This window comes from Esox lucius, chromosome 20 (genome assembly GCF_011004845.1).
Source record: "Esox lucius isolate fEsoLuc1 chromosome 20, fEsoLuc1.pri, whole genome shotgun sequence".
NCBI classification, from domain to species: Eukaryota; Metazoa; Chordata; class Actinopteri; order Esociformes; family Esocidae; genus Esox; species Esox lucius.
The window spans coordinates 31,296,658-31,323,696 of NC_047588.1; the positions used below are offsets into that span (position 1 = coordinate 31,296,658).

The 27,039-nt window shown below is 40.7% G+C and overlaps 5 protein-coding genes across 8 annotated transcripts; 2 read left to right on the top strand and 3 right to left on the bottom strand.

Moving 5' to 3' along the window:
* Positions 1 to 156: 156 nt before the first annotated feature.
* rpp25l (ribonuclease P/MRP 25 subunit-like) lies at positions 157 to 1,733 on the top strand. Its single transcript, XM_010905219.3, has 2 exons — positions 157 to 323; positions 639 to 1,733. Exon 2 carries the CDS (start codon positions 655 to 657, stop codon positions 1,375 to 1,377), a length of 723 nt encoding a protein of 240 aa, XP_010903521.1. The 5' UTR covers positions 157 to 323; positions 639 to 654; the 3' UTR covers positions 1,378 to 1,733.
* Positions 1,734 to 2,469: 736 nt separating this feature from the next.
* LOC105031041 (gamma-aminobutyric acid type B receptor subunit 2) lies at positions 2,470 to 12,392 on the top strand. Of its 4 annotated transcripts, XM_010905236.3 has the most exons (20): positions 2,472 to 2,816; positions 3,013 to 3,150; positions 3,350 to 3,520; positions 3,702 to 3,803; positions 3,920 to 3,985; positions 4,154 to 4,342; positions 4,489 to 4,731; positions 4,836 to 4,896; positions 5,004 to 5,084; positions 5,191 to 5,335; positions 5,505 to 5,637; positions 5,745 to 5,849; positions 5,937 to 6,059; positions 6,898 to 7,008; positions 7,106 to 7,336; positions 7,491 to 7,664; positions 7,779 to 7,939; positions 8,061 to 10,726; positions 10,816 to 10,963; positions 12,357 to 12,392. In XM_010905236.3, exons 1-18 carry the CDS (start codon positions 2,574 to 2,576, stop codon positions 8,197 to 8,199), a joined length of 2,616 nt encoding a protein of 871 aa, XP_010903538.3. In that variant the 5' UTR covers positions 2,472 to 2,573; the 3' UTR covers positions 8,200 to 10,726; positions 10,816 to 10,963; positions 12,357 to 12,392. The 4 variants fall into 4 exon arrangements, with proteins under 4 accessions (XP_034144880.1, XP_034144881.1, XP_034144882.1 ...); XM_034288989.1 differs by lacking the exons at positions 8,061 to 10,726; positions 10,816 to 10,963; positions 12,357 to 12,392 and having other exon boundaries at positions 2,470 to 2,816; positions 7,491 to 7,674; positions 7,779 to 7,894; XM_034288990.1 differs by lacking the exons at positions 7,779 to 7,939; positions 8,061 to 10,726; positions 10,816 to 10,963; positions 12,357 to 12,392 and having other exon boundaries at positions 2,470 to 2,816; positions 7,106 to 7,232; positions 7,491 to 7,632.
* Positions 12,393 to 12,764: 372 nt separating this feature from the next.
* On the bottom strand, positions 12,765 to 17,176 carry tmem116 (transmembrane protein 116). The gene is made up of 11 exons (XM_010905217.5): positions 16,912 to 17,176; positions 16,530 to 16,576; positions 16,362 to 16,425; positions 15,632 to 15,760; positions 15,131 to 15,235; positions 14,978 to 15,027; positions 14,778 to 14,861; positions 14,300 to 14,441; positions 14,076 to 14,220; positions 13,841 to 13,920; positions 12,765 to 13,747 (listed from the first exon to the last, which is right to left on the bottom strand). The coding sequence occupies exons 1-11, from the start codon at positions 16,984 to 16,986 to the stop codon at positions 13,559 to 13,561; spliced, it is 1,110 nt and encodes a 369-aa protein (XP_010903519.2). The 5' UTR covers positions 16,987 to 17,176; the 3' UTR covers positions 12,765 to 13,558.
* Positions 17,177 to 18,296: 1,120 nt separating this feature from the next.
* Positions 18,297 to 19,574, bottom strand: LOC114829736 (putative protein FAM47C). Its single transcript, XM_034288767.1, has one exon. The coding sequence runs from the start codon at positions 19,572 to 19,574 to the stop codon at positions 18,453 to 18,455; it is 1,122 nt and encodes a 373-aa protein (XP_034144658.1). The 3' UTR covers positions 18,297 to 18,452.
* Positions 19,575 to 20,217: 643 nt separating this feature from the next.
* On the bottom strand, positions 20,218 to 27,027 carry zgc:153896 (alkaline phosphatase family protein). Its single transcript, XM_010905216.5, has 5 exons — positions 26,776 to 27,027; positions 22,277 to 22,422; positions 21,440 to 22,063; positions 21,130 to 21,352; positions 20,218 to 21,009 (listed from the first exon to the last, which is right to left on the bottom strand). The coding sequence occupies exons 1-5, from the start codon at positions 27,011 to 27,013 to the stop codon at positions 20,939 to 20,941; spliced, it is 1,302 nt and encodes a 433-aa protein (XP_010903518.2). The 5' UTR covers positions 27,014 to 27,027; the 3' UTR covers positions 20,218 to 20,938.
* Between the last annotated feature and the right edge of the window lie 12 nt (positions 27,028 to 27,039).

Below are 27,039 nucleotides of genomic sequence, written 5' to 3' on the forward strand. Positions count from 1 at the left end.
TCGAAATCAGACATAGACATAGTATGTCCTAATCGATCCCAATAATGGCATACTAGCTTACTTTATACTAAACAGTACCTTCTTCACCATCATCTGCGAAGTACGTACTTATAGTACGTAGTATGCGATTGGAGATTCCAAATGCTCCGGAAATCTCCCCTATCCACTTCGCCTGATTTTGCAGCAGCCCTAAAGCGTTTACGACCAGAAAAACACTTTACGCCATATGTTCACGGCTCTGGATCGCTTTGAGTTCGGTGTGTTTTGAGTGCTCCTTTCATGTGGACGGAGTTTTAAATTGTTCACGTATTGCGTGCTTTCGGGTAAGAATTAATTAAAACGTTTCTTTGCATCTATTAACGTGAGGGGGATCCAAACATCCTCTATGTTAAGAACTGTCTTTTATGAAAACTGAGTTTTAAAACTAAGTCTTGGTTAAATAGCATATGACTCCATCGCTGACACGGTTTTCCAGTTAGCAGCTACAGCACTGTACAGCTGGAATATTCAAGTTACTAGCTAAACAGTTTATGGTTTATGGCCATAAGAAGTGTTACGGCAATGTCTGAGGCTACTATAGGATAACATATAACACGCTGATTAAAAGTATCTGTGTGCTTGCATGTCGCTCTACATAGATGAGGTACAGGTGACATGGAGAACTACAGTAAGGAAAAGACAGTGGAACAGCCCAGCCTCTGCCCATTCCCTGGCCTCCCTTGTGACACACCTGAGGTGCGAGTGAAGGACGGCAGCAAGATCCGCAACCTCATGCGCTACGCCTTAAGCCGCATGGAGGTCAAACCCACTGCGATGGAGGGTGAGTGGGAGCATCCTAATACCGAAGAAGGGGGTGGCACCACCGCAGTCAAGGAAACTCCCCGTCGTCAGGCACCAGAGAAGATGCCATGCCGGCAGATAGTGTTCACTGGGACCGGGAAGGGTGTCTCTAAAGCCATCACCTGCGTGGAGATTCTGAAGCGCCGTGTGAAAGGCTTGCACCAGCAGACCAAGCTGCTCTTCAGCAACGTCCTGGAGACGTGGGAACCCTTGGAGCCCACGGCAGGCCTGGACAGCCTCACTGTCAACAGGAACATACCCGCTATCTGGGTCCTGCTCTCCAAAGACCCCTTGGATTCTAGCCTACCTGGTTACCAGGCACCGGGCAACTTTGATGCTCTGTGGGCACAGGCTGCCAAGGAGGATGCAGAAGCAGGAGGTGGACAGAGACACGGGGGCAGGAGGAAGAGGGGAGGAGGAGGAGGAGGTGGTGGTGGTGGCCGGGTTAAGGGGCCAGGAGGCCCTGTTAGACAAACCGGTCGATCCAGAGAGCCAGGGAAAGGTCGGGGTGGTGGGACGTCGACAGAACAGGATTGAGATCTGATTTGAGTGTCAAGGGGACTCACTGACGAGCCTGCTAAACGAACAGGACACTTCCTGTCATCTGATTGGGGTGTTAAGAGGACTCACTGACGAGCCTGCTAAACGAACAGGACACTTCCTGTCATCTGATTGGGGTGTTCTGAGTGCACCCATTTTCAACTTTTTTTGTTCATGTGGTATGTCTCACTTCCATGAAGAGAGAGTTCAAGAAAGTGCCTAGGTTTCTTAAAATTTGTGATTTTTCAGGCTTGGGTGGAAGGTTTTCCTTCAAATAACTGATTTTGTCTGTGCCATTTTTCCCCCTAGTTTTTCGCTAGTTTGAATAAGTTAATAAAAGCCTATACATGATTGCAGTTGTTGTTTTTTTATTCATTTTTTCATTCAAATATTTTATTACATCCAAATGATGCAACTTCATGCAGATCAATAATAACTGATTCCTTCAAATTAATGTAATATTTGGATGTTATTGCAGGAAAAAGTAAAACGTTCTGAGATCATAGAATCTTCTGCTAGTGCAAATCTCTTGAGCAGACCCACAATGCCACCTTCTGGTGAACATGGAATGATGCCACAATTACATTTGGACAGCCTGCTCTTTGCTTGAACACAACAATCTTGTCCCTTGTTGTTTTCCCTGTCCCATATTATTTGTGCAGTCTTTTTAAGGAGATTTTAGTTCTTTTATCTTGAGGTTAGATGGTTCAATCACCTTGAAAGTGGTCTACAGGCAGAGAAAAACTGAAATCTGTTTTCTTTGATCTCCCATTACAAATGCCGTTACAAGCAAACATCAAGCTGAAAACATTTCAAGTTCTACTCTTAAGTATGATTGTGCTGCTACAGTGTAGGTTTTCCACATGTCAGTTGGGTTCAGCCTGTCATGTAAACAAATCCAAATACAGGTTTACAGCAGTCACTTCCCGAGTAAAAACAAAGCAAGCAGTGCTATGGAATAAGTGTGGCAGATGTAGGTAACCTAGTCAGCCACAGCTAGCCCCTTTATCCTTTTATCCTCTTCAGTGGATTCTCTTGAGGTGGCACCTACGGCCCTTGGTCTGACCTGGCTTGAACAGAAGAGGATTATGGGTCTTAAGGAGGTGTCTTCTACGGGGATGTGTGTGCCCAGGCAGGAGAGGAGTGCACTAGGTAGACCAGGGCGACGTGTCAGGCAGGGACATTAGTGTAGAATGGGCGGATGGGTGAACTTGGGGCAGGGGATGTTGCTCGCGTGGCTGCTTGTTGTGCCCGGTTTGTCCCACGTTCGCCACTCTCTGCCGGTCCTATGGATCATGCCACTGACAAACGATCCGGGGGGGGCGAACCTCACAGCGTCGGTGTTGCCGGCCGTCGAGCTGGCTCTGGATGACCTGAGCAGGCAGCAGACCAACCTAAGAAACTACGAGATCAACTTTCACGTCATAGATTCAGAGGTAACGGTTGCTGTTTTGACAGTGGCCTGTTTTTTTTTTTTCTTCTTCCAGAAACCTTTAGCTTTATTCCACGTAGAGTTGTTGATGCAGAAGAGCAGCTGTTCAGCTGTTGAATGAATTTTACAATAATTACTTATTATTTTAGTAATACTGTAGTGGTGTCAGGCCGACGATTCACTCTCACCATTTCTTTCAGTGTGATACTGCCAAAGGACTTAAAGCCTTCTTTGATGCCATATGCTTTGGGCCAAAATACTTAATGATCTTTGGAGGTGTGTGTTCATCTGTGACGTCTGTCATTGCCAGATCACTCCGGGGATGGAATCTTGTGCAGGTACTGTACACTGAGACACCTTTTTATACCGCATTATTTGAAACTGAAAAAGGGTTACCTAAAATAGGTGCTAAGTGGGGGGAAAAAAGTATATAAAAAGTCTATAATGTTTTATAAATTGCAGACAAACCATCACTTAATAACACAATTGCTGGCACTGTAATTCGACCTTAACATTATTGCACATTAAATGTTTCAGCTATCTTTTGCGGCAACGGCGCCTGTTTTAGATGATGAAAAAAAGTATCCCAACCTCTTCCGGATGGTTACAACGGACCACACAGTCAATCAGGCAGTAGTGAAGATCCTACAGAACTACAAGTGGAGTCATGTAGGCACTCTGACCCAGGATATACAGAGGTTCTCTGAGGTAACTGGCCTTGCAAACCTTTCATGTCACAGGCTTGGTTCAGCTTGTACAATGTACCTGTTATCACCATTTACAAGAAGGCCTACAAAGGGATCAGGCAGTGCCCTACTGATTCTGGCATATGACAATTAGGTTGTCCTCTATCTGGACTCTGAAGTCTGTGTTATCCTGTCCATGACAGATAAGGAGTGATCTGTCTAAGCAACTGAAAAAGGCTGACGTTGTGGTTTCTATCACTGAAAGCTTGTCTGCGGACACTTGTGTTAATGTTAAGACATTTAAGGTGAGTAATTGTCTAAATTATCTTTCCTTTGAATCAAACGTCAAATCAAGGGCTCAACTGGAACATGTCAAATAGCCTCTGACTTAGCTTTTTTTTAATGATTTCCTTTTTAACAGGATATGGATGTAAGAATAATTATAGGGCTATTTGATGAGAATTCAGCCTCCAAAGTCTTCTGCTGTGTGAGTACCATAAACCCGAAGTAATGTAAAGCACCATAAGGCAATTCACCACCATGCTGGCATTAAGGACATGCGCATTTTAGACAATGATTGGCGAAGTTCAACTCATTTGCCTTTAAAGTACCATTTACCTTTGTGGTTTTTTTTACGATCTCGTTTTCCTTCCAGGCGTACATCCTGAACATGTTTGTCAGGAGGTTTCAATGGATCCTCCCTGTTGGGTACCAAGAGAAGTGGTGGGAAGTAGCCAACGCCTCTAACTGTTCCTCAGACCACCTGCAAATGGCTATGGAAGGCTACATCGCTGTGGACTTCACACCCCTCAGTAACAGTCAGAAACGAGGAATCTCAGGAAGGGTAGTTTTCATTGTGATCACATATAATGTTCCCTGTTCTCTTTAATGGATAAATTGTCAGTTGAAAATACAAAATGAGAGACCTACTATGGGGAAAAATGGGGATAATTTGAAATACATAATAAGCAACTTTAGGTTTCTGTTTAGACCCCTCAAGATTATGATGAGAATTACAACAGGATGCTGCTGCAGAAAGGCTTGGTTGCCAGCAAGTTCCATGGATTTGCCTATGATGGAGTTTGGGTAATAGCCAAAGTATTGACCAGGGTCATTGAGTCAGTAAGAGACAGAGAGAGATATGACATCTACCGGAACTTCACAATCAGCGATAAGGTGATTGGACGAATGGTCCGGGACTCCATGAAGAAGACCAAATTTGAAGGTGTAACAGTAAGATAACATGACATGTAATGATCATTGCTCCAAAAGTAAGAATCAGTTGGTTTTCTGTGTCATGTTGTTATTGTTAAGCTGATATTTTGTTCTTTGTTCAGGGTCCAGTTTTTTTTAAACATGGTGAACGCAAGAGACCTATTGCATTAAGCCAATTTCAAGGTAAATATTCAAGGTAAATACATAATTGGCAATATTCCAATTATGTATTTCCATGAAATTATGAACGTTCTTCATGAAATATCCATCAATTGCTTGTGTTTCAACAGAAGGCCGGGAGGTCAAGTTTGGTGAATATATTGCTGGAGCAGAAGTTTTGAAACTCCTTAACTACATAATTCGGTTTCCAGGTATGTGGGTATTAAACGGGAGGCATAAAGTAAGTGTTACTTTTCAAGATGAGCTTTTTCCTTCCCAAGTGTATCAGTCACAGATCTACAATTCACTGTGTCACAGGACCCGAGCCGCCCAAAGATCAGAAACCCTCTACGCGATGGGGTGTTATTTGTACTGTCTACATCATGTTGTCCGTTACTACGGGCCTGGTGATGAGTATGGCGTTCTTCTTCCTCTTCCTCCTCATCAAGCATCGCAACCATTGGTATGATTCTTTTTCCAGCATCTTTCATTGGTTTGTAATTGATCTGCATTAGGTCCTTTTGAGGAAGCTTTGATCAGAACATAGTCGTTCTTTCTAGCGTCTTCGCCTCATTCAGTCGCTCAGACAAGGTGGCCTCTCAAACGCTCTCATTATTTTGTCTTTCCCATAGGGTCATCAAGAATTCGACTCCATTCACAGACTACCTCATTATACTGGGGACGATTTTGGCCTGTAGCTTTGTGGTTCTCTATGGGCTGGATGGATCCGTTTTGTCTGATGAAGTGTTTGAAACTCTTTGCCCTGTGAGTGTATATGATAAATGTGTCAGACCTTTTGTGATTTTAACAACAAAACCCTTTTTTAAGGGGTTGCCCATTGCCTCATCTAAAAATGTCCTTACTTTTCTCAGATTCGTGCATGGACTCTTTCTGTAGGATACGACATAACGTTTGGAGCATTGTTTGCCAAAACCTTGAGGGTTTGTTCAATTGTAAAAAAGGAGAAAAAGAAAAAGGTAAACTGGAGCAGTTACAAAAAAGTAAAGGTACATCTTTTAATGTCTACTATCTCTCATCACTTTCTTTCTCTGTTCTTTCATCAGATTATTAACGATGACCAACTATGGATTATAATTGGAGGAATGCTGCTGATCGATTTCTGTCTCTTACTCCTCTGGCAGATAGTGGATCCACTCAAACAAACAGTAGAAGAGTTGCGTTTTGAGGTATGATGAAAACATTTCAACTGTAGTTGATCCACTCAGAGAAACAACAGAGGTCAACAAAAGTGCCTAAATCCCTCAAACAGGTCTCGTATTGGGTAAGGTTAAGGATCACTACACATGCTTATAATAGGTCTAAAAGTGTACATTATAATAATTTTCTAAGTCTAATTATATATTGTATTACTCAGTTAGATGCATTCCAGTATTTTTGGTAAAGAGGCACTGTTGAGATGAAATAGTAATTCTACTCATTATGAGCATGTAAAAAACATATTACGCTTCCAATCCAAAATGGGAATTAATAAATAGGGTCCCAGACTGCATTTTTATCCAATCACGCTTTTCACCTCTATAATACATCCATCCCCATTGGTCTACCGTTTTAGATCTCAGACACAATTGTGTAATCTGCAAATTAGTTGAATCTCCTTGGTTCTTAGCTGTTCCAAGAGATCAACCAAAGGGCACTGGTCCTGAAGATGGCTTCACAACGCTGGGTCACATCCCTGAATAGATTGTGGTAAACCCTGCTCACATCTCACAAATCAATATAAAATGCAGACAAGAATGTAAATACAAATTAAAGTGTCTGAAAAACAGGGGCACATCTAGACATTTCAATTCTGTTAAAAAAAGAAGCTAGTAACACAGCATTTCCCATGTGAAGGGGATTTCACTGTGTTAGAGTAAACACTGTCATGGGCTTTGTTTACAGTAATGAAGTTATCTAGTTTTACCATCGATCCAAAGATTACCGTAAGTGGTGTTTGAGGTCAACCTGGGCTCTGGTCTGGACCGTTGTGCTAGTAGTCATTGTGAGATTTGTGGTGTGTTTCAGGCTATGCCAGGTGATGAAGACATGGCTGTGAGGCTGTTTCTGGAACACTGTGAAAGTTCCCACATGACCACATGGCTCACCATTTTATGTGGCTACAAAGGGTTCCTTACGGTAAGCCGAGATACTGCCGGGAACCCTGTTTAACATCCAGGGGCCTTTTTAAACAAACCTGTTCATCTATCTTGACTGCTTTCACATTTTTCTTTAGTTACTTGGGTGTTTCCTGGCCTTGAGGACCAGGCACGCGGATGTCTGTCTCTGCGATGACTATGACAGCAAGTACACAAGGCTGAGTGTGTACAGCTTGACGGTCATGTCTGGCATTGGAGCGTCTGGTGGGTTCCTGCCCCAGTACAACCCTAATGTACAGGTTTGCCTCATGGCCCTGGTTGTCATCTGCTGCTGTATCTGCACGCTGTGTTTGGTGTTCGTGCCCAAGGCGAGTGGCACCTTTACAGGCGTTCAAAAAAACGATTTTGATCCTTTCTAAACACTTTCTTCATACCGTTTGCCCTGTTCTCAAATTAAAGCTCTGGAATGACCCCCCCCCCCCCTTGAAGCCTGTGTGTATTATTGTTTGTCTTATATTACAGCTTTTAAAAATCCGAGACAATCCCAATGAAGTGGATCCCTCTATCTGGTTCCGGTGTGGTCCGACGAAAGAGGACTCTGAGAGCTCAAGTTCTCCTAGCAGTCTTGATCAGGGCAGCAGGTCTTTTGAAAGCCTTTGTAATGAAAACCAGCAGCTCTGGAGGAGAGTCACAGAGGTCAGTTAGTGTGAGTGACAGTTAGTCTTTGGCCTCAAATAAAAAGAAGTATAACCTGCGTGCTTATCATCATTAATGCCGTTCAGGAATTAAAAATATGAATGTAATTTGCAGATTTCCAACGAGTTGGAGGATGTCGCCTTGCAAGTACTAGAGGAAGACCTGACTCCTCCCAGTAGACAGGGCCATGAAGTGACCCTGACAGCCCAGATGTGCTGTGAGGATGTGTCAAGGATGAGCAGGGAACTCATGGATGATATCAACTCACTTGAACAGTACAAGCAAACATACTACTCTGATACTAAAAGCTACATTATCCAGTGCAAGTATGTGTTCTGTGCTATAGAGATAAGTACATTTCACTGAAACATCCTATGCGTTTGCTTTCTCACATAGCGTGCAAAGAAGACTGTCCGTGCAACTACCGATTCTCCACCACGCCTACATACCAGCCATTGGGGGAATGACTTCCAGCTGTTCCAGCCTTGTGAATAGTCCACATGTCCCTTGTGCACAACAGAGACAGGAAACATAGTCATATCGGGTCGTGGTCACTGGGCTGTGACAATGTTCCCACGACAACATGCTTGAAAAGGACACTATTAACAGATAAAGGTAACATTACAAATAACAAAACATTACACCAACATTATTACAAGCCAAGTGTTAATTGTTAATGTTGTCAACCCTGACGTGATTACTTTAATACTATGTTTAAGGCTGTCAGTCTCTTTCATCAAATGGGAGGAATTGTTGCCTATTCTTCTATACAGAACTGGGATGTTTGAGGGCTGTTTTGAATGTATGGTCCTCCTTCCATTTCTATAGGATTCAGATCTGGGCTTTATAATCCAATATTAAACATTTCTGAGCCGTTCTGTTGCAATTGTTGGTTCAGCTTGACCTCTCACAGTTGGCCTTATATTCCCAAGTATTCTCAGTTCCAATGTGGAGTTCACAGTTGAATTACTGACAGCAAGCTGGCCAGGCCCTGAGGCAGTGACGCAAACCAAAACCAGCCACCGTATTTTATTCTGTTCAAGTCAGTTCTTTGCAAAATGACATCTGTCATTGCGGCTTAAAAACTCCACCTTTAACTCATCTGCCCAAAACACATTGCTTGTTATTCCTTCCACACCAGCAGCGTGGGCTAAGTTTGTGCTGTCTTCGTCTGACAGTTGACCTGTGCAATACTGTGCAAAAGTTCTAGGCCCCTCTTAATATAATAAAAAAACTACTTTAAAGCCATTTCTCTTAACAGTTAACTCTTTATTTGATAGAATATACAATGTGTGACATTGCAGTTAACACTAAAAAACATGAATATGCAGAATGCAGAACTGAAGCAATTCACTTTACTAGTTTGTTTTATAACTTTTGTAAGTTGTCCTCGAGTGTCCACAAATGTCTTTGACAATAAGATATCAATTAATAATATAACAATATTTGTATAGGTATGTATTATGTATATATGGTTATTTATAGTTATTCTAATGTTATATAGTGTTTTGGAAGCAAACAATTAATATCCAGATAAATAACTTTACACAAATTATTCAGACGGTCTAAGACTTTAGCACAATACTCTAGATAATCCGTAAGGCAGGGGAATGATTGTCTTCAAATGGTTCAGTAAACCCTAACAGAGTCATTGGCGCAATAATATTTTAAGGGTTCCAGAAAGGTCTTTCGATCTTGACATTAATTAATAGCACACACCTTTATAATTAAAAATGCAGTGTGGAATTTCTGACTGTAAAAGTGGTTGTGTCGTGCCAAAAAAGGGTCCCCCAAAATGGTGAACTGTGTCATGAATGTGAGGACTTGGGCCCCATGGCATCTAAACCATTGCTTTGGAATGTCATGTCTTACTCAGATATGATAAGGGTCCTTATGGGTCAGGAACATCTAAACAACACAGCCACCATAAAAATGCAGATTTACAAAAATATTTTTGTTAATAGCAAAATTCCTAGATTGTATCTTTAAAACCAAACCAAATTTCTGATCTTCAAGAACATAAGAGCATAATGTTAGCATAGTGCATCTCCAGATTTGTGGGTTCAGTAAGTACAGGGGCCCAGCATGGCTGTACATCACTTTGGATAGGAGCGCCTGTTAATGTACTCTCCAGTGTTTCTCTGATGATTTATCTGTTTTAGGCATCTAATTCTATTTTAAGCCATTTAATGGGTTGATAAAGAATGGACAAATGGGTGTACTAATTCTTTCTGCACAATGAAATTGCATTTCTGTTCATGTTAATTGCATTAATGACTGCAAAGAGTTTTGTGTTATTTGCTGAATTAGGTTAAACATATCCGTTGATCAAAATAAGTAAAAAGAAAACAACCTTTCAGGATGTATACTGGTGACTTGATGGAAGAAATATGAAACACTTTGGAAGTTGACCATGTGTTTCCCAACATGGGAGTTTTTGATATTGCAGCAGGGTACTGGTAATGTCATTATTTACACAGTTTGTTATGGTTCAGGGGTAGGACATGCTGCCCCCCTTTTCTCTAAAATATTGAATGGGATTTTCCAAGTATCATATTGCAAAAGCCGGAGAATGAACTCCAAACTTGTATTCTGAGGCAGAATTTAACTCCTTAGTGATTACAACTAAAGAATCAATTGTCTTTTAAAACTTTACCTCTGTCCTTGAGAACAACAGTGCTATCTCTAAACAAATAAGCAATAATCTCTAAGCAAAATCTGTGTTATGTCTCTACTGTCAGCCTTTTAAAAGCTATTAATAATTGGTTTGAACTATTGCATATTTGGCACAGATTGTGAAAAGAATTTCGCAATACACCGTTGTTTGCCAGCTTTTTCCATTTTGACAAGAACGTGCAATAATAAATTATGGAGGAGGAGCATCACAACTTGGGGTTTATAAGAATGGTACATCCATCTCACTGCACAAAGGTGTGTGTTAGGTCCAAAGTAACCTTAGCTAATTGCAGAAGGTCCTACAATGTTCTCTACCAGAACCTCCATTATTCTGGCTGCTCTTCTGGCCATTTTGGTTTTACAAGTGGAATCCTCCTTCAGTGGTGGTAAGTTTTTACAATTATATATTTTTTAACCTTTTTTATATGAGTGCTGTGTAATCACAATTTGTCAATGCAATATACTTTCTTCACAGGTAGCGGAGGATCTTATAGTTATGATCTGTCAAAACAATCTGAGCTGACAAAGCTGTACAACTCCAAGGTTTATCAAGCTGACAGGATGAAAAGACCCCTGGAGGGGACATCTTTTCAGCTTGGGCCTTTAAGCCACTCAGGGGTCCGGTGAGTAACGTTTCATTAATGAAGACTAAAAAGTTTGGTTTGTGACTACATGTCTACTGAAGCAACATCATGACTGTTTAATTATGTCAGAAATGCCACGGCTGGAGTCCCCCACGTGGCACTGCCTTGCAATTCAGCTGTGTTATTGTGGACATGAGTTTGAATCCTGGTTGCAGCGTAACTAACGCTCAAGGATCTCACGAAGGGTGGTGTAAATGGGCTCATAGCGGCCCGGTTTGGACGCTGAACATGGTTACCTTCTCTCATTGCGCTTTGGTGACTCCTTGAGGTAGATTGGGCATCTGAAAGCTCATTGTGGTTGTTGGCACAGTAATTACATTATCCTCCAGCACATTTATGACAGCGAATATTTCCTAATCTAGATAGCTATGTGAAAAGGAGTCTGAACAGCTTGGCTCTCCTGTACTTGCTGTGGTATTTCTGTAGTGAGGCACAACCACAAATTGGGAGGGAAAAATGTAAAAACTTTTTATATATATTTAATTTCCCCTCATAGATTTCAGTTTGTTTTTCACTTGAAATGTTCACATTATAGGTCACATTAAAAGTGTAAAAAGTTCTGACATGATTTATCTTTGTCTCATTCTTTTAGATCACAACAACCTGGCATTTTCACAGGAGTGTGTAGACTTTTTATAACCATTGTAAACTGCTCAAAAATATTAATGGAACACTTAAATCACATATTGTGTCTCAATGAACAAAATATATTACAGATCAAAATCTTTACTGTAAATTGTATAATTCGTTGAGAACTAAATTACCTAACAGCGGTCAATGTAAACCAACCTCACCAACTCACCAAAAAGAACAAAGGAGCAGATGCCAGTCCTGCCGCTGGGTTGATGCCATGTCCAGCTCTCCTCATATAATGGCACGTCTCCTGGTATCTCCTCCATGCTCTTGAGACTGTACTGGGAGACACAGCAAACCTTCGTGTGCCATTCTGGAGGAGCTGGACTACCAGAGAGAGCAATTGTCTGTGTCCACCACGTGTAAATCCATTACCATTTTGGGGGTTGTCTTGCCTAGCCTCTCCAGTGCACTTGTTATCAGTCATTTGCACCAAAACAAATGACACTGATTCACAACTGGACAGATTGATATCCCTGAAGTTTAATTGACTTGGTGTTATACTGTGATGATTGGTTTTCCCTTAATTTTTTTGAGCAGTGTATAAACCATAGCCTAAACTAACAGCCGTGTGGTAACTATCCTGGTGGCTAAGGAGTTGACACCACATACTCTTCATCCAGGGGGCGCTGCACTGCAGCTTGGGTCGGGAATCCAACAGAAGAGACATTTCTGTTAGCTGTAAAACCTGGGACTATAAAGTTGTAATGTATTTTTGTCATTGGCTGTTGATCCACAGGGTGACCTTAAATGATGGCACCAAGTGGCTTGTCCATAAAGGGAAGGGATTTGGAATCAGCTCTCAGACTATAGTGGTAGACGCCCGCCACATGGGCAGAGATTGGAAGGCAAGTATTTTAATTTGTTCTCATGCAACAAACCATTTTTATTGAAGTTACTTCATATTGGCAAACACATGAAGTTGTTGAGAGAAAACTATTTTTTTGCAGATTGTTGAAACTAAAAACTTTAAAGGGAGCAAGACTGTCTCGGATTTCGTCAAAGCTGGAGGCACGGACTACAGCCTCATATTTGATAATTGCCATGATGGAGCTGGCCGGATGTGGGAGTGAATGACTGCGGCAGTCACTGTTTAAGCTGCAATGCCTGTTTCACATTGATTGACTGAAGCAGAAACTGTCCAATGAAGCTTTAAAATATATTTTACTTGTATTTTACAATTACATTTATGCATGTTCTGCTATTCATCCCATTGCCATGCCGGTCCCATTTTTTGCTTAGCATACACAATCCCGTGATTAATAAAATGTATTTGATTGCAATAAACCCACAGAGAGACCATAGACTTATTGTAACGTGCCAGTGAACAAGCCCATGTGAGAACTAATTATTGCACACACTTGCGTGTATAGAGCCATCATCCAGCACAATGGGCCAACATGGTATGTCGGGCAGCATCTCTGTGAATGGAGTTCCTTTGTTCTGTCAACATGAGAAGTGACAGGCCACTCACACCCCCCCCCCCCCACTTGGCTAGGCTCAATCAGGGGCCCAATGAATAAAAGACACAGCACGCTGCTATAAGGCCTTTCAGAAATGGCTGCCCTCAGTTACTCTGGGAGATTCTAAACACGAATGCAGAAGACAATGTTTTGTACAAACCCATGTAATCAGAACAAGTGGTAGGGAGGAGTGAATCTGATCGTGATGACAGTACAGAGCTCTCAGATCCTGTTTCATTGCTGCTCTTCCTCTTGTAAATTCCCTGGTTCTTTTTCATTGTTTCTCAGTGGCCTTTGACTCTGCTGTCTCTTACGTACAACCTTGGGTATTCTTTTTTCATTAGATACAGGTGTTTTCCAAGGGACTGTCCCCAACTTTAAAAAGGAAACCTTTAGTCTTGCACAAAAGGTTTTGTTCTCCATCCTCTCACAAAACACCATCAGTAAATGATGAGTAAAATGTTTTGGTTGAAGAGGATCAGCCACTCCCATCTGTATTGGGGGACGGTGTGGACCAAAGTGTTTTATACCCTTTCTTTTGAGATCTCAAAAGTGGGGTCTGGGTATCCATGTCCCTTAGGGCATCTTTGCTAGCTAAGCGGAAGTGTCTCTGTGTCCAGCCATACACCACACAGTTCAGAAGACCTTGAGAGGACGAGGTGAAGGCCTGTAAGGTAAAGAGAGGAACATTAGAATTTAAACCATGGACTAAAGATGGGGTTGCACAAGGTTTGGATGTTGGTTTCACAGGTAGATTTACCTGTAAGACGTAGAGAATGACACCTACAACTCCCTCTACTGTTCTCGGGTTGTACAGAATCATGGCTGCCAGCAAGACAGCTGAAATGAGGGTAAACAAAGTCAAATACTATTATTGTTTCATTTAGTGTTATATTACAAAAGGACTTTGTAATTGGTAGCTGCTTCAAAGCATTTCGCACGCCCCGGGGCTCCAATGATTGTGGCCAAACCAGCTCAGGATGTCATATTGTTACCTGGGCCCCAACAAAAGAGGAACACGGAGGGGTAAAGTAGCATGCGTCGCTCTAGACCGCGAAGGGACGTCCACTGCCTGTCGCTGAGGAAACCACTGGTTGTAACACAACGTCTGTACATGGCGCGGGCTTTCCCCATGAGCACCTGACGTAGACACAAGGTATATGAGACTGGTTTCATCCAGTTACAGTCCAGTATTGCAACCGCTTAATAGGTGACTCACCACAATGCCAATAAAGGTGAGGACGAAGGCTGTAAGGAAGGCAGCAATACTGTACATGTGCAACCGTTGGCAAGCCGAGTCCACCTTCAACTCAAGGAAGTCAGCGGATACAAAGAGTGCCTCTGTGTGCATTAGAAGGCACCTAACCCCATACCATGGGGGGGGGACACACATGATAATATACGTGTTCACCAACAGATCTTCCAAATACACGTCCGTCACCCATTAAAATGCAATTTCTAAAAATACATTATAAATGTCTTTAATTCCCATATGAGATGTGCTGGCAGCAGGAGGTTAATCAAACCAGTGTAAACCTTTAATCAACAAGGTAATTGAGCCTAAAAAACATTGAAATTCATGACTTTGTCATATTAATTCAACAATTTAAAGCACAGAAGTGGTATGGACATAATTCGATGTCTATCCCAAAGGAACCTCCATCGTATGAGTTATGTTAAAGTCATACTGTACATACTTGTATGGCTTACTGAAGTTCCTGTAACAGTAGCCCATGTTTCCGGTTACAAATACTGGCACCATAAGCAGCACTGGAAAGACACTAGAAAAACAAGACAAAATAATATTGCTGGATTACATGCATTTTATCATCTGCAGCACATTGAAAATACATGCAGCATACAAGAATGTTGTAACTGTGAAATTGTCTATACTTACCAGGACAAGACTGCAGCCAACTTGCTAAAACTGCTTACTTTGGTAGTGTACTTTAACAAAACAGAGGGCCAGAATTAAACCCGACAAGCTTAATAAGTTTAACAACAAACGGATGGACACAAACATTTTAATGACTTGTCAGGTTACACCTACATGGGCTGGGCATCCATTAAGGCTCCTGTAGAATTTGTTCTTCAGCCCAGAGTAGAGGGTCCATACATAGTTCAATGTGTAGAAGAACGAGGCCATGTACAGCATCTGAAGACATGGAGTTTCACAGTCAGTGCTTCCATTTGCTTATTTGGTTAGAGGAGTGAATTCACGCACCATTTGAATGGTGTTCTTTGTTGGAAGTATTTAGTGCCATCACTGGTTTTGTTTGTACTGTTATATATCATAATTTTCACTTAACCAGTCCAGTGCACAAATACAAGTGAAATGGGTCAGACATCCAGACTCCTTTATCCCCTTCTAACATAATGAATTGGAGAGGGTCAAATTGTGCAACAGTACATTCTGCTCTACTTCAGTTCAACCTGACCTAGATTTGGCTTGGGCAACTATTTGTTATTGTTTGAAGTATTTTTCCTAAAGGCATATAAATACAGTCAACTCTAACTTTAGTAGTCAACTGGATTATGTCTGTTTACATGCCTGTTCAACGATGTGCAGGTTGTAGCAGTTGCCATGGTTATCACCATCCTGGGTGAACAGAACTGCTCCTATCAGCCAGCTGAGTGCCAACAGAAAGTCTGTCACACTCAGGAACAACAATGGCTGGAACTGTCAATAAGATTATTGGTGATCAGTTTGGGAATTAGAAACATATTTTACATCTTAATGTTAGACAGTGTTATTCAAAGTCTGGTAATCGCAGGGAAATCACCATAATACTTAGAAAAATTTAAATAGACAAATCACATTGAAGTAACAACACATTCAATAACTATACATTTAATAAGTGATTTTTACTTATTTCAACCATACATGTTTTCACTAAAGCTGTCTTAAAGAATCCGAATTATGGATTATAGTTTCTCCTGGACAACAGACTCTTGAAAAGTGGGAGCTCTTACAAAAAAGTGTGCATCATAAATTAGCTTAACATTTTAGTAATGTATCTAGCTATAGGGGCAAAAAAAAATTTATCGGCTCTAGGATTCAACCTTTAGATTATCTGGCCCTGTTGACAACTCTCTGCTGCCCAGTAGTATGGCCGCTGGAGATGAAAATACCTATTTGAAATGATTTTGTTCAGTGGGCAATGTTGTAAATACGGAGTTCGTTTTTAAGTTCACTTTTTTCGTAAGGAACAATCTAAGAATCCATTGCAAAATAGCAGAGTTAAGTATCCACCAAAGAAAGTAACAAGTGTATAACCAACCTCAGGTGTCCTTACGAGACGTTGAAAAGTTGCATAAACAATTATGGAGGCCGAACCTAAAATGCTGCAAGGAACAAAGAGAAACAAAAGGTTGACAGTTTAAAGTGTTTCCTGTTGGCTATTATTCCGGGACTTTCACTGAGTTTGTAAATGCTGAACCCAGCTTACCTTAGCACTGCCATAGACAGCTGGATCCATCTGACAGCGAAGTACACCTTCAGGGGGTGGAGGGAGGGGGGGGGGAGTTATTTAGAAACAAAAAGATATTGCTGGAACGTCACATGGGTAAAGTTGCGCTACTTTAGCCAGTTCTGGTGATTTCATGAGTATTTATATTTATTCCAAGCTACAGTGCCAATGTGGGAAATGTCCCATGCCCACCGAAAACAGCGATTTTGCCGATCGACATTGCGGCATTGCACACATTGATGTGGCTGATATAACTACAACTGATAAATTCACATTGTTTGACTAACAACTAAAATACACGACACAGTGTTTTATCTACAAATAATGGCAACACGTAATACTTAAATGATAAATAACTCACAATAGTCCAGTCCTCCGACCTTGTTGTGTTTTGCTGCGTGTTATTCGAAACTTCTTGCAAGACAAAACTTAACATCTTTACCCTTTAACTTATACGTTCATATAATACTGTAGTTAAATGTAAAAAATATATGTGTGTCCAAATAACGTGCACGTGGTTTAAAACTACAAACTTACTAGTAAGTTCTACGAATTCGAAACTGAAGTGGTTCTATCGCGTACATTCAATAGTATACACTTCTGACCGAAGCCAGGTCGGGCTTTATCTATTTGACCGAACCGGTTTTTACAGTAGCACGTCACATGACAACACGAAGTGTCACCACTCATAGGTTATCATTGGCTTCATATTATAAATACTAGGAGATAGACAACACCCTGAAGTGTTATTTTTAGTGACAGAAATGTACTTGGAAGGAGGGGGCAATCAACCCGCTCGGCATTTTAAACACTTTTTTCAGTTAATGTAGGTGTTTTTGCCAAATAAGAAATAATAAAATATCCAAGTAAAAATGTCTCTTGTAAATAACGATTCTCCCCTGAATATCCAGATTTTTGTTTTTTTACACTTCATATGTTCCTGCAATCGCTTAATTGCCATTCTTATAAGTTACAAATGCACTGGTTCTTCTTTAATGTAGAAGCTGATGGCCACAATTACATCACATTCCGGGAGTACAGTCCTAGGGCCTACTCGTTTTATGTGTGAAATCACAGCTCTAAGCTAAGTAATTACTTAATCTTGATTCAATAATTTTTATGTTTCATGATGTTAGTCTTTATAGAGAACTAGAAAAGTTCAAATCCTGGTTACGTTTTCATTATCATTCAAACTCTATATTGATCAAGCACAGAGGTGATTAGTTAGAATCACTACTGGCTGGTGACTATAATCAGCTAGGGGAAATCCAGTTTTCAAGATGTTTATTAAAAATTATGTAAAATACTCAATGGCCAATATATTAGGTACACCCATTTAGTATTGGGTTGGACCCACCCTTTGCCTCCAGAACAGCCTGAATTCATCTGGGCATGTTTCCTGAAACATCCCACAGGGTTATAAATCTATTCTAATCCAATGGCATCACTTTGCAATTGCTGCTGATTGGACAGCAACATATTCATTCTGACAACAGCCAGTTCCATTAGAAAGATGCTGTACTGGGTTGAGATCTGAGGACTCCAGGCCAGTCTGGTAAACTGAATTCAATGTAATTTTCCTTGAACCGTTTGGAAATGTGTTTTGTGATGTTTCCGTACCAAGCCACTACACAATAATTAACCAACAAATAACTACATACATGTTTATGTTTTCAGCAAGACATTCAATTGATTAAATATCTCGACAAGCAGGGAAAACCTCCAGTGTTTGAGATTGGACGGGGAATGTTAAGTACTGCACTCATAATTCACCTTACAATACACACGGCTCAAAAAAACTAAGGGAACACCTACAGTAAATCACACATTGGGTCTCGATGAAGGAAATACTTTGGGGAGAACAAGAATTTGATACACTGCCGATTTTGCAGGTTTTCCTACTTACAAAACATATAGTGGCACATGTCTACATGGTGGGACACATCTGCATAAATGTCTACAGGACGGGACACGTTTACATGGTGGGACACGTCTACATGGTGGGACACGTTTACATGGTGGGACACGTTTACATGGTGGGACACATTTACATGGTGGGACACATTTACATAATGGGACACGTTTACATGGTGGGACACTTCTACATGGTGGGACACGTTTACATGGTGGGACACGTTTACATGGTGGGACACGTTTACATGGTGGGACACTTCTACATGGTGGGACACGTTTACATAGTGGGACACGTTTACATGGTGGGACACGTCTGCATGGTGGGACACGTTTACAGGGTGGGACACGTTTACATGGTGGGACACGTCTACATGGTGGGACACGTTTACAGGGTGGGACATGTCTACATGGTGGGACACGTTTACATGGTGGGACACGTCTACATGGTGGGACACGTTTACATAGTGGGACACATTTACATGGTGGGACACGTCTGCATAGTGGGACACGTCTACATGGTGGGACACGTTTACATAGTGGGACACGTCTACATGGTGGGACACGTCTACATGGTGGGACACGTTTACAGGGTGGGACACGTCTACATGGTGGGACACGTTTACATGGTGGGACACGTCTACATGGTGGGACACGTTTACAGGGTGGGACACGTCTACATGGTGGGACACGTTTACATGGTGGGACACGTTTACATAGTGGGACACGTCTACATGGTGGGACACGTTTACAGGGTGGGACACGTCTACATGGTGGGACACGTTTACATGGTGGGACACGTCTACATGGTGGGACACGTCTGCATAGTGGGACACGTCTACATGGTGGGACACGTTTACAGGGTGGGACACGTTTACATGGTGGGACACGTCTACATGGTGGGACACGTTTACAGGGTGGGACACGTTTACAGGGTGGGACACGTCTACATGGTGGGACACGTCTACATGGTGGGACACGTTTACATAGTGGGACACGTTTACATGGTGGGACACGTCTACATGGTGGGACACGTCTACATGGTGGGACACGTCTACAGGGTGGGACACGTCTACATGGTGGGACACGTCTGAATAGCGAGACATGTTGCATATTTTAATTAGCCCCCCAACCCAAACATAATTGGAACTTTCCCTGATAGCTTCCATCAGACAATACTATCCTTAAACCAAGCCATTGCACTTTTGAATTTACCTTTCCATGGTGGCCATATCATGAATCTATATCTGTGAAAAAATTTGATGAAAAAGGTGGCACAAACAGATTTTATACAAAGGTTTAATTCAAATACTTCATCAATTTTAGTTTTTTTTGTAATTTGTACCTGTTCTGACAAAGTTTAAGTATTTTAGCAATTCTATTGTTAATCTTTTGATAAAATTATGGTTTCTTGTTAAGTATTCATATTTTAAAGCTGAATGCAATATTAATTCATTATTAACTGATTTAATAAAAACATAACCAACAAATACATACAGTATAAACAGATGTAAAATAAAACTACTATTAAAATAATATATTATTCCAAATAATATACATATTTTGAAGGAAAGGAAAATACTTTTTCAATTAATTAGAATAGTGAAAGCTTTGGAAATATATGTATTTTTTACATTAATGTAAGGTCTACCTCCATGTCACTCCCCCAACCAAGCAACCAATCCCCTAAACGCAACTCACTCCCTCAACCAAGCCACCAATCCCCTGAACGCAACTCACTCCCTTAACCAAGCCACCAATCCCCTAAACGCAACTCACTCCCTCAACCAAGCCACCAATCCCCTGAACGCAACTCACTCCCTTAACCAAGCCACCAATCCCCTGAACGCAACTCACTCCCTTAATCAAGCCACCAATCCCCTGAACGCAACTCACTCCCTTAACCAAGCCACCAATCACCTGAACTCAACTCACTCCCTTAACCAAGCCACCAATCCCATGAACGCAATTCACTCCCTTAACCAAGCCACCAATCCCCTGAATGCAACTCACTTCCTTAACCAAGCCACCAATCCCCTGAATGCAACTCACTCCCTTAACCAAGCCACCAATCCCATGAACGCAACTCACTCTTCAGATCCCAATCAGCAGAATAACCACCCACCTGTTTCTGATCAGCCTCACTATTTTGTTCAGTTCCGTGCACTGTCCTTTGTGAGGTATAGCTGTTTCTATGAGCGTTCTAGGAAGCCTTTTCTTACAGTTATTTAATCGATATTTCTGTGTTATGGCCAGTGTTTCTCTCCTTAGACCTTTTCGACATAGATTCTACATATCCCCTTTTGTATCTTAGCCTAGCCTAAGGCTTTGCTTCTCTCTGGAGTCTCAAGTGTACTTCATTACAAATATACTGGAGCCAAGGATTAACCTTTCTAGTTTTATTCAGCATGTAATGAAATCATATGGATATTTTTCATGAACAGTACATTTAAGAAATTAACCAAGAACAGAAATAGCTACATTATAAATAAAATGTAGATAACATTTAATGTCAGAACACCAATGGACAGCTGATTTGTTCTCCCACCTGTGTAGAAAAAAATATTGTCAATAGTTAGGCTCACATGAGACTCACGGATTTTGATCATAAAAGATTCTCATGGATTTTTATGATAAAATTCTTATAGGAGATGTTTTAGATCTGTACCGTTCTGAATCAGCATGCCCTCAGTGACGGATAATGAGCCATTGTGTGGGGCTGGATCGATCTGCAGAAGTTTGCACATTAAAGGGTAGATGTGGATACTGTCAAAGGGCTCTGACAGATAATTCTTCTTGAAATCTGGTCCAAAGGCTCGAAAAATTGTCTTCATGTCCATTTCATTCATGTTGAATCCATGATCTCCTTTGTTCACATAGAAGATTAACCTCTGTTGAAATGACATTCATTAGAAGAAATCAGTGATATTTTCACTTTTAAGCATTGAATTTGGAAAGTCATAAACACTGACACCAACCGAGTTTAAGTTGAAACCAAGGTCAGCAATGACAATAATAGGTTGTATTCTGTCATTCTTCGACAAATGAAAATTCTCTGGCATTCCTTCTTTCTTGTAGACTGTCAGGTTAGGGGCCTTCATGAGAGAGTCATACACCTCCTGTTCCTTTCCCTTTCTTGGTGTGATCATTCCAAACCCACCATAGTCAAGAAGTTCAAAATTTACTAAGTGGAGCAAATTGAGATAGTTAGAGAGGACTATCTCATCTACAAGAGGTCTTTTTTTAACTGTGGTCATGCCATGGTCAGAGGTGATGATGACGTTTAGGCTTTGGGACAAGCCCTCTCGCTGGATTGCTTCCCTCAGATATCCTATAGTGCGGTCAATCTGCTTTATAACGTTTTTCCTTTCAATATGGTCTGGTCCTTTCGCATGGCCTACACGATCAGGCTCTCCATAATACAAAGTCACAAAGTCAATGTCTTCTTTAGTGAACCACCTCAGTACAGTGTCTATGTTATCACGCCATTGGGTTTCATTTTCATTTGGTTGACGTGGTTCTTCAACCATAACCCGGTTTACAGACTGACCGCTGTAATTCGCTCCACCTCCTGGAAAGTAAAAGGAACCTGTTTTCCGGCCCTAAAAGAAAAACACTGGTGAATATAAAGTGCTTGTGTTTTTTGAACTTATATGGGTCAACAAATCTTACTTTTAATCAGCGCTACTTTATATCGGTAGAAAATGAATCTTACTGTTGTAGTTATAAATAGTACAGTATCCTAGATCTGTATAACAGAGAACTTGGATTTGTGTTATTGTATTACCATGATCACATTTTGACCAGTTATTTACCTGGTTCTGAGCTGTAATCCACAATGGCAAGGCTCCATTGTCCCACCACTCTGAAGTCTTCATGGTAACTCTATGAGGGAGTTTCTTATGAGTTGTGGAATTAAACATCATATTGTGGACAACTCCATGATCCTCTATCCATCTACCTTTGAGAGATAGAGATAAAATATAATGATAAGTGACTATTCTCTCATAACAGCAAAAATATTATCATATTCTATCAACAGGCCCATAAGGATATAGTTCTGTGTTTTATTAAGGTAATCAAGGACGGCATTTACAACTTTCAGTATTGTACAATGATTAAGCAATATGACCTTGTGCAAGTACCCCTGACTGCAGTGTGCAGTTCAGGGCGGGGCTCAATGTTATGTAAAACATAACAAGTCTGTTGTTCACTGCAACAATATCAGTACCATGTCTCAAATATAGTATGAAGGAAAAAGTGTTATAACTTGCTAGTACCACTTTATATATTATATCTTACCATGTTCAAAAATGAAATGGGTTTCTATTCAGTTTGTGATTGTCAAACCTAAGATTAAAAAAAAAACAGTAGACGGGGTCAAACGTTTGAGTCCGCTCACATTGAGCCATGCCCCTGGCAGCACACTGCAAAAATATTACAGTACACACTGCAGTCTGGGGCTTTTCACCTTGTATGGTATTGTCAATGATAATATTAAGGTATGGTCTTCTGCACAACACAGAGTCCCTGGACACAGCCTTTAATTGTGGTTATATTTGACAAATATCAAAATCCCCTGAGGTGCAGAGCTCATTGCTACTATAATCTGGTTAACAGTGGAATTACAAAAGGAAGCAAGGAATTTTGAGTTAAACCCATGGTATATTGTGTAATAAAAAAATTGGTCTGTGGATTTCTGGGGTTTTCCCAAAAATGGAAAGTGAGATTTGTATTTATTAATAATACCATGTAGCTTTATAGGGCCAGATTAAAATTAGGTCATTTTAGCAATCCTTAACCCGAATTGGGACATTATGACAGAACATTTTTAAAGGCTCTAAAAAAAAATCTCTCTTAGGTCCTTCAAAAGGACAGCTGTCCTTACAATACCGTATTTCGAAACTGCATTTTCCTGCTGCCACTGCCAACACCCCACCTGATTGTCCCTGTCCTTTTTCATTGGGCTATGCAGCTGAATTGGATCCTATTTAAAGACTCTGGACACTGCCCAAAATTATGCATTTATTGACCTGCTTGTCACCCAACAACATTGACATGGCCCAAAAGGTTATGTACTCTTATAATCTTTATCTTGCCCAGCCAGAAGAGGACTGGCCACCCCTCAAAGTCTACAGTGGATATAAAAAGTCTACACACCTCTGATAAAATGCCAGGTTCTTGTGATGTAAAAGAATGAGGCAAAGATGAATCAAGTCAGAAATGTTGCCACCTTTAATGTGACCTATAATGTGAACAATTCAATTGAAAAACAAACTGACATTTTTGAGGGAAAAGATTTTAGTAAAAATAAAACTCACAATAACCTGGTTGCATAAGTGTGCACATACTTTGTTGAAGCACCTTTTGATTTTATTACAGCACTAAGTCTATTTGGGTAGGAGTCTATTAGCATGGCACATCTTAACGTGGCAATATTTGCCCACTCTTCTTTGAAAAAGCACTCCAAATCAGTCAGATAGCGAGGACATCTCCTGTGCACAGCCCTCTTCAGATCACCCCACAGATGTTCAATTGGATTCAGGTCTGGGCTCTGGCTGGGCCATTCGAAAACGTTAATCTTCTTCTGGTGAAGCCATGCTTTTGTGGATATGGATGTGTGCTTTGGGTCATTGTTGTGCTGAAAGGTGAACTTCATCTTCAGCTTTCTAACGGACACCTGAAGGTTTTATGCCAAAATTACCTGGTATTTGGAACTGTTCATAATTCCCTCCACCCTGACTAAGGCTCCGGATCCAGCTGGAAAAAAAACTTCCCCAAAGCATGATGCTGCCACCATCATGCTTCACTGTGGGTATGGTGTTCTTTGGGTGATGTGCAGTGTTGTTTTGGTGCCAAACATACCTTTTGGAATTATGGCCAAAAAGTTCAACCTTGGTTTCGTCAGACCATAACACATTTTCCCCCATGCTTTTGGGAGACTTGATGTTTGTTTTTGCAAACTTCTGCCGGGCTTTGATGTTTTTCTTTGTAAGAAAAGGCTTCCGTCTTGCCACCCTACCCCATAGCCCATTCACATGAAGAATAAGGGAGATTGTTGTCACATGTAGCACACAGCCAGTACTTGCCAGAGATTCCTGCAGTTTATTTAATGTTGCTGTAGGCCTCTTGGAAGCCTCCCTGACCAGTTTTCTTCTCGTCTTTTATCAATTGTTGTGCCATATCTTCTCCACTTGATGATGACTGTCTTCACTGTGTTCCATGGTATATCTAATGCTTTGGAAATTATTTTGTACCCCTCTCCTGACTGATATCTTTCAACAATGAGAACTCTCTGATGTTTTGGAAGCTCTCTGCGGACCATGGCTTTTGCTCTGAGATGCAACTAAGAAAATGTCTGGCAAATCCTACTAGAACAGCTGAACTATATTTGTGATTAATCAGAGTCACTTTAAATGATGGCAGGTGTGTAATGACTTCTATTTAACATGAGTTTGAATGTGATTGGTTAATTCTGAACACACCTTTTTTATATGAATACAGTGTAATCACAGTTTGTCAATGCAATATACTTTCTTCACAGGTAGCGGAGGATCTTATAGTTATGATCTGTCAAAAATGTCTGAGCTGACAAAGCTGTACAACTCCAAGGTTTATGAAGCTGACAGGATGAGAAGACCCCTGGAAGGGACATCTTTTCAGCTTGGGCCTTTAAGCCACTCAGGGGTCCGGTGAGTAACGTTTCATTAATGAAGACTAAAAAGTTTGGTTTGTGACTACATGTCTACTGAAGCAACATCATGACTGTTAGATTATGTTCAATTATGCCAGAAATGCCACGTTTGAATCCTGGTTGCAGCGTAACTAATGCTCAAGGATCTCACGAAGGAGTCATGGCCAAAGGTATCCACACCCTTGTGCTTAAATCAAATAATGCACAATTTCTTCAAAAAACAGTTAATATCCCCAAATCTTTTAATACCCACATATGTATTTCCTTGTTTTGCAGTTCAACAAAACCAAAACATTAGAATAATTTAGTAAATCTTAGGAGGTCTAAAACAAGATTGTATCCTATCATTGACAATCTCAAGACTACAAATCCTGTTCCAGAGACATTGTTGTTGAACCCAGTATAATAAACACAGGGGTCTAGTGACTTCTAGTAGGATAAGGACACTATATTGAGTCTGGGGTGTCAATAATTATGTCAATGCCACTTCTTTTTTTCTTGTATAAAAGGATTTATTAGGTTCCTAAACAAAAACAAAGGTTATATAATATTTAAGAAACTGGAAGGGGGACAATACTTCTCACCAAACTGTATATATTGACTGTGTTTGAGTATGACTTGTGAAAACCAACAACTAATACTTGGCAGAAGCAGTTTTGGCAGTCACCACAGCTGTGAATCATTTTGAATAATATTCTAATTACTTTGCGTGACTTTGTTTTTGTTGTAAGTCCTTGTAGGTATCTTTTTTTTGGGGGGGGCAGTGATGAAGAGCAATATTCAAACCGTCTTTCTGATTCTGAATCAAATCAAGAGATCAAATCAGAACGAAAACACTCAGGACTACATTACACCACTTGGAGAGTCATTATGCTGCGTCTTTGGCATAATGTCTGTAATAGATTCATTGAAAAATAATAAATCCCAGAGTTAGATGTACAAGAGACAGTTTTTCTAACTTCTTACCTGCGCTTTGCTCTTTTCATAGCTAATTTAATCCTGCCAAACTCCCCAATCCCTGCCAATGAAAATCAATGACTCCTGCACATCTTAGTGCTGCTAGAGCATCAAAGACAGTTGCAACAAAGAGTTTGCAACACAAACTAAATAAGCAGAACAAGTGTTTACAACCAATACTAATCTGTTATTTGATATTTTTTTCTGCATACAATAAAGTTGACACAAATGTTTAGTGAATACATTATGTATTTATTAATTCATTAAAACTGTTTATTTTCATTATGGCCTTCATCCATAATCTTGTAATAATATTCAGTTGTTTCCATTTTCATCACAGCCCTACCTGCTACTGCAATAGTTGAAAATACAAAGGGATCAGTAACATACACTTTAATACACATTACATGACCTGGATGGTGTATTGAAAAAATGTCCCAAGAACCACAATTCAGTGTCCCAAAAAACACAATTCAGCAAGAACATTGGCAAGTGAGTCCACAGTGTAATGTCCGTTGTATCATCGCATGAAGGACACACACCACAAAGAACCATTCTGATGAAATGCCCCAGGCCCCATACTCACATTTCACACCAAGATAACAAACAGCTAAAATGCATTCCACATGTCAACAGATGTTTTACCTGTTACAGATGCCCTACCTGTTATAGTGGTGAAGTGAGATGGAGACGTCATGGTGATAGCCGGAGGGGTGATGTACTTGGCCTTTACTCCATCTTCTACTAGTTTGTCCATGTTAGGAGTGTCCACATCTTGATCATAGTCCCATCTAAAACCATCAAAGGAGATCACCAGCAACTTGTTGTGCATCCCATTTGTCAAGGGTTTGCATTCAACACTGAGAATAATTATAATGCCTAAACACAAGTTCAACCACATCTTGATGTCTTGGCTTGTTCGCACCA